Genomic DNA, 7,500 nt, shown 5'->3' with positions numbered 1-7,500 from the left:
GTGTGTGTGTGCGATTGCGATTTGGTGGGGATAGAAAAGCTGGGTGAAAATGAAGAGGTAGAGTGGGTGGGAAAGGAAGATTGGAGGTTTATAGTGAGAAAGGAAATGTGGTAGGAGACATCAAGTTGACGGGCAAACCGTCTTGCTTGTGTGTGTGTGTGTGTGTGTACGTGTCATTAATACTCACTCATGGAATTCTTAAGGTTCCTCCAATGCGCCATCCAGTCCTCCCATGGTCTTGAAGCGCTGGATCATCTTCGAGATGGGCAATATAGGCTCCAGCATCTTCAAGCTGGACATCACGTTGCTCATGCACTTGTCCTGGGACTGTCCCTGAGCGCCGCCCGCCAGCAGCACCACCACCACCACCGCCGTCAGCAGTGTTCCCTTCATCATGACTTAGGGATTCGCTCTGCTGACAAGGGACAGGTAAATTGTTGTTGTTGTTGTTGTTGTTGTTGTTGTTGTTCTCCTTTCGTGTTATTGTTGTTGTTGTTGATGTTGTTATTATTATTATTATTATTGTTATTATTATTATTATCATTATTATTATTATTATTATTATTATCATTATTATTATTATTATTATTATTATTATTATTATTATTATTATTATTATTATTATTATTATCATTATTATTATTATTATTATTATTATTATTATTATTATTATTATTATTATTATTATTATCATCATCATCATATCATCATCATCATTATCTCTGTTATCATTATTGTTATCATTTAGTTCCTCAAGATTTTAGTTTTCTTTTTGTTTTTTTCAGTTTGGTTGAAATTGCTGCCAGTTAAGTTCATACTATCTTTTACCTAAGCTGTCTTGAAAGTCCTCTTAAGATTAATTAATTCATGAACTCATTTCTGCCTCCTTGTGTATATTTGGTAAAGTGGATTAGATTTTTTTTTTTTTTTTCGTTTTGTGTTTGACTAGTCCTCCTCTTTCTTCCCGTCAAACCTGTTTTATCTTCTACCATATACTTGACATCGTTTCAACATAAGTCCTCCCTTAAGGCTCTTTTTATCCTTTACTATGGTTGATGAGATTTTTCTGTTTCTCACCTCAACGCTTTTCTATCTTATCTTCTGCCATGCCTAACGAGACTCCTCTTCCTCTTTTAAGCTGTTTTATCCCCTGCCATGCTTGATGAGCTTCCTACTCTCCTTTCACTCAAGTCTATTTTATCGTCTCTCATGCTTGGTAAGACTTCTATCTCTCCCTTCATAGTTGTTTTTCTTTCGTGCCATCTTCCACGAGGTTCCTGTTTCTTCTATCAAGGTTCTTTTATTCTCTGCCTAGCTTTATTAGGCTTCTGTTTCTTCCCTTAAAGTTCTCTTTGTCCTTGTGCGATGCTTGACGAAGCTCCTGTTTCTCCCTTTATTAATGAGACAGTATTCTCAAACGTTTCGATGTCTCATATCAACTACTTTACACTAGAGGAAGCTATAAAGCTATAATAATAATAATGATAATAATAATAATAATAATAATAATAATAATAATAATAATAATAATAATAATAATAATAATAATAGAGCCAGAATTACTACATATTTTGTTCGTGTTATTTATTTTACGTTTAACAAGCATTAGTGGAAATTATTTAGATTTTTCAAGAATGGTTTCATGATTGTAGTGATAGATGAACGATCATTCTTCACCATCAGTGAGGAAGAACACCAATGAAAACCTGACTTATCATCTCTTTGGCCTCTGAAAATAGTCCTGATAAGAGTACAGAGCGTTCAAGAATACGGAATCTGAAACAGTGTGTCATCAATAGGATGCCTTAAAGGATTAGATCAGTTTGTGAATATGAGTAAGTGGATTTGTTATATGCAGGGAATGCCACGTGGACGAGTACTGTCTTCTTGCAACTTCCGTTATGGTCTTACGTTCCTATTTTTTTGTGTTTGATTGCAAAAGGTATTTGTGTTTTCTTGTTTTACATAAATGGCACTTTTAACGTGATAATACAGATAGATCCAGAGAGAGAGAGAGAGAGAGAGAGAGAGAGAGAGAGAGAGAGAGAGAGAGAGAGAGAGAGAGAGAGAGAGAGAGAGAGGAAAAAGCAGAGAACCAAGAAAGGAAAGCAACATACAATAGGAAGTAAACATTTCACGCAGGGAAGCCACAGAACGCCTGACCTCTAACATTTCTGATTGGGGCAGAGCAAACTTATTATTGCTCAATGCCTCAAAAACTCAATTCCTCCATCTATCAAATCGGCACAACCTTCCAGACAACTATCACCCTTTTTAGAAACAGGGTGAACGTAGGCAAACTTCCAGCAAGAAGGAAAGGTAGATGTTGACAGACAGATTTGAAAGAGTTTGACTAGGCAAGGTGCAAGCACGGAGGCACAGTTTCGAAGAACAATAGGAGGGACCCCATCAGGTCCATAAGCCTTCCGAGGGTTTAGGCCAGCGAGAGCATGGAAAACATCATTGTGAAGAATTTTAATAGGTAGCATGAAGTAGTCAGAGGGTGGAGGAGAGGGAAGAACAAGCCCTGAATCGTCCAAAGTAGAGTTTTTAGCAAAGATCTGAGCGAAGAGTTCAGCTTTAGAAATAGATGTGATAGCAGTGGTGCCATCTGGTTGAAATAAAGGAGGGAAAGAAGAAGAAACAAATTTATTGGAGATATTTTTGGGTAGATGCCAGAAGTCACGAGGGGAGTTAGATCTTGAAAGATTTTGTTATCTTCTACCGCTATTCTCATGCTAACTGCTCCTCTGATCTTGCTAACTGCGTGCTTCCCTTCCTCCCGCGGCCTCACTGCACAAGACTTTCTTTTTTTTCTCTCACCCCTATTCTGTCCACCTCTCAAATGCAAGAGTTAACCAGTATTCTCAATCATTCATCCCTTTCTCTGGTAAACTCTGGAACTCCCTGCCTGCTTCTGTATTTCCACCTTCCTATGACATAGATTCCTTCAAGAGAGAGTAATAATTTGTTATTACTGCTTTGGACCCTATTCAGGGACCGGTATTTCAGTGGGGCTTTTTTTTTCTTATTGGAGTTTTGTTACCCTTGGCATAAAAAAAAAAAAAGAAATATGAGAACATAATGTAAGTCTTCCATATATCTAAAATATAATAGTTTTAAATATAGTGGCAATGTCCCCAAGCGTTAATCCCCTTCCCAACACACACACACACACACACACACATACACACACACACACACACACACACACACACACACACACACACACACACACACACACACACACATACACACACACACACACTCACACACACACATACACACACACACTCAGACGCACACACACACAGACACACACACACACACACACACACACACTCAGACGCACACACACACACACACACACACACACACACACACACACACACACACACACACACACACACACACACAGCTGCGACACCCACCTGAAACACAGTAGCAGCAAAGGCAGCAAGCACCAGGATTAGGTGTGGAGTGGTGGCTGTCGGACGGTCTGTAGTGCAATATATATACCAGCTCGTCACGCCTCTTCCGCGCCTCCCACTCCCGGCCCCTGCATCCCCTGGTGGTGTTGACAGTCATGGTGACACGAAATGGTTCCCTGCGGAGCGTGAAAGGGCGTAGCTTACTGTTGAGCCGAGGGGACGTGTTTGTTGCTGTGTGTTATGCACAGGTACACCTCTACCATGGGGGAAGCGGTGGGAACACACTACCACACTGCCAGGACAAACAAATGCCTCTAGAAACAAATCCCTAAAGTTGTTCATCGTAGTAATATGGATCTTTGGATGCGGATGATAGATGAAAATAGATCGGTATGTTTTATAGAGGGACTGTCAAGTGTAGGTATCTTTGATTACTTCCAGCAGCTCCCCTTGTTTTCTGATGTTATTCTGTTCTTATTTACAAGCATCTGTTTCACGGTGAAACACCACGTGACAAAAATAGCTGACAAGAGGGGCTTGTTAGAGCCTGCGTCTGCCGCCTTTCATCACTGATAGATAGATAGATAGATAGACAGATAGAGATAAATAGATTGAGATAGAAGAGATAGATAGATAGATAGATAGATAGATGGAGATAGATAGATGGAGATCAATAAGTAGATAGATAGATAGATAGATAGATAGATAGATAGATGGAGGTAAATAGGTAGAGCTACAAGAGATATATAGATAGATAAATAGGTAGATAGATAGATGCCTTATTAACGAAAAATTTGTAAGTTAGATTAGGAGTGCGAACAATTCCTCACTAGATTAGATGCCCTACCATCAGTTAAATTTATGGACCAAAACAATATGTTACACAACACACACACACACACACACACACACACACACACACACACACACACACACACAGACACACACAGCAAGCTGAACTAAGTGTCATCATGAAGTTGTTATTTTGCACCGAAAGGAAAAAAAAATAATAGTAAAATGGGCGGGGAAGGAAAGTGAATCCCGCATTGACACGAACAATAGAGTGAGCGATGGTGGTGTCCTTGAAATGACAGCTGCGTGACCCATCACCTCTTCACCACCTCCATTTTGGACTATATACTGAAACACTTCTGCGCCCCACCTTCACTATATACATTCCAAAGGCTCATGCTGAAGTTGCGAGAGTTTTAAGGATGTTTATTTTCAGGTTCTAGTGACAGATTAACAATATTTCTGCATAATTAACATAAGAAACACTGTTGAGAACCCGACTAATCACCTCTGTGGCCTCTGAAAATGGTCGTGGTGAGAGAACAAAGCATTTCAGAATATGGTCCAACCTGACGCAAGGGGAGCACTTTCTTGGAACCAGTTGAGGCCTTCCATCTCTCTCTCTCTCTCTCTCTCTCTCTCTCTCTCTCTCTCTCTCTCTCTCTCTCTCTCTCTCTCTCTCTCTCTCTCTCTCTCTCTCTCTATATATATATATATATATATATATATATATATATGTATGTTCTTCTTGATAATGAGAATAGAGATGCACCAAACACCTCTCTCATTTTGCATCAGAATGGTAAACGGGTTTTAATTATAAACAATTGCCCAAAAAGTACTTGCTAAAAAAAAAAAAAAAAAGTGTTTGCCTAGATAGAAAAAAATAAATAAAAGTGCATCAAGTGAAGGTTTGTATGTAGTTGTAAATTTAAGGGATAAGGAAATGTTTCAAATGTTTCAAAATGTTTCTCACTCACTTGCTTGCCCACTCGTGACCTGTCCAGACACGTTACATAGCATTACTCTACTCATATCTACTCTTTCCCGTAATTCTGACATGGTACACCTTACTGACATTACCCTCTCGTTTACTTAGCCCTTCTGAAATGATACTCGTGGCCATTGTAATGTTCGCTTCTTGCTGTTCTCATTGTGAAGGTGTAAATACTTCTTGCTTTACGTACCCCCACAGCAACATACATGGCAACTCTACGTACCATTTATGTGAAGCAAACAGCCCTGCCAACATTACCGACTGAACCAGAGACGAAACATTTCACACATCATACGACCCCCGGGGTGCCGATACTTTTTTTATCGGTAGTACATAGACTTGGTTAATTATCTAGCTAGTATATTAACGAGAAAAGGTGAAGTTATAACCTAATGTTAGATATAAGAGAATGCAGAACGTAGAACACACACACACACACACACACACACACACATACAGGAACACTATCTCCTCCCTTTTTTCCTATTTTTAAAGTATCCTTTCGCAATATTCAGCCCAAAAATATGACCACCATTCCGACTTTTTTTCTCTCTCTCTTTTTTTTTTTTTTTTTGCTTTCTTCCTGTCATTTTCTTTCTTATTTTCTGGTCTGCCTCTGCATCCATCACTTGTCAACAGTTCTTGCTTCACTGCTTATCTACTTCCTCTCTTAAAACTACACCTGCCTGCTTATTTGTCTATGTATCGTAATAAACAGCCTTCCTGCTTCCCTTCCTCCCTGGCTGCTTCTGTATCTCTCTCTCTCTCTCTCTCTCTCTCTCTCTCTCTCTCTCTCTCTCTCTCTCTCTCTCTCTCTCTCTCTACCTGTCTATCGCTTCCCTTGTCTGTGTTTCTGTCGGTCTGTCTGTTTTTTTTTTTTTTCTACCTCAGTCTAGCCTGTTTTGGGATGTATTATTTGTATTGTATCGATTGTATTGTATGTCTGCTATAACTCTCTCTCTCTCTCTCTCTCTCTCTCTCTCTCTCTCTCTCTCTCTCTCTCTCTCTCTCTCTCTCTCTCTCTCTCTCTCTCTCTCTCTCTCTCTCTCCAAGGCTGCAGAGGGATGAATCACAAGACAACATAATCGCTGTAAGGACGTCCGTAAAAAAAAGAAAAGAAAAGAAAAGAAAAAAAGACAAGGAAAAAAATCGTCTGACATTGACTGCAAGAAAAAAAATGAATCGATCGAGTCTCGCTGTGTTGTGATCCTGAGAAACCACAGAGACGATGGCCAGACGTAGACTATATACACTGTTTTGCTGTACACAAACACACACACACCCACCCACGCACGCACGCATGCACATGTGAAAGAATATGGCCAAGGACACACAGCGCAAATAATAAAAAAAATAATTGTAAAATAAAAGAAAAACTCAAATATCGATACCCCTTCTGCAAATATATAAAAAAAAATAATTAATTAAAGAAAAGATTAAAATTTCATTATCAATTTAGTTTCAAAGTTATTTCTCTCTCTCTCTCTCTCTCTCTCTCTCTCTCTCTCTCTCTCTCTCTCTCTCTCTCTCTCTCTCTCTCTCTCTCTCTCTCTCTCTCTCTCTCTCTCTCTCTCTCTCTCTCTCTCTCTCTCTCTCTCTCTCTCTCTCTCTCTCTCTCTCTCTCTCTCTCTCTCTCTCTCTCTCTCTCTCTCTCTCTCTCTCTCTCTCTCTCTCTCTCTCTCTCTCTCTCTCTCTCTCTCTCTCTCTCTCTCTCTCTCTCTCTCTCTCTCTCTCTCTCTCTCTCTCTCTCTCTCTCTCCTTCTTTGAAACAATTCAGTTCGCTGGAAGCATGGAAAACAAAAATGGCATTTCCAGAGTGTACTAGTGAAAACGGATGGAAGAATGAAGCAGCTGGTCAACTTTTGCATCAGTGAAGTGAGCAACATCCGGGTGAGACAAATATATGGTTTATGCAGCGAGACCGTGGTTGGGGGGAGGGGGATGCTTGTAATCAGCAGATTCAAAAGAACAGTAGCCATGGAAATAATAAAGAAGGTGGAGTATAGAAGGTTAAACCTTGTTGAAAATTTATTATTATATCATCTTTGTCTTCAGCTTAAATCTATTTATGTACGGGATCGTTGTATCTTGCTGGCCTTATCCACATTTTCCTGTCATAATGCGTATTACTCTTACTTTCTGGTGCGAATGTTCTTCTTTTGTGAGTACAACTAGTGCACGGTGAGTCGCAGCAGTGTACGAGTGACGCAAGCTTAAGGTATTTCGTCTCTGAATCGCTAGAAATGCAATACTCACGGTGTTGTGTTACGTTTTTTTTTT

The 7,500-nt window shown here is 39.7% G+C and overlaps 1 protein-coding gene across 2 annotated transcripts in view; it reads right to left on the bottom strand.

Annotated features, from left to right (window-relative positions):
* The window catches only part of LOC135108564 (uncharacterized), a 5,387-nt gene extending 1,850 nt beyond the window's left edge, over nt 1-3,537 (bottom strand). Inside the window, exons 1-2 of one of the 2 annotated variants that reach the window (XM_064019696.1) lie at nt 3,432-3,537; nt 188-412 (exon numbers count right to left, since the gene is read on the bottom strand). In XM_064019696.1, the coding sequence (XP_063875766.1) occupies nt 188-221 (34 nt within the window). In that variant the 5' untranslated portion in view covers nt 222-412; nt 3,432-3,537. Of the gene's footprint in view, nt 1-187; nt 416-3,431 lie in introns of both variants that reach the window. The other variant, XM_064019697.1, reaches the window with a different exon arrangement.
* Between the last annotated feature and the right edge of the window lie 3,963 nt (nt 3,538-7,500).

Source organism: Scylla paramamosain, chromosome 17 (genome assembly GCF_035594125.1).
Source record: "Scylla paramamosain isolate STU-SP2022 chromosome 17, ASM3559412v1, whole genome shotgun sequence".
In the NCBI taxonomy this organism is placed as follows: Eukaryota; Metazoa; Arthropoda; class Malacostraca; order Decapoda; family Portunidae; genus Scylla; species Scylla paramamosain.
This window is presented reverse-complemented; position numbering and strand designations above follow the sequence as displayed.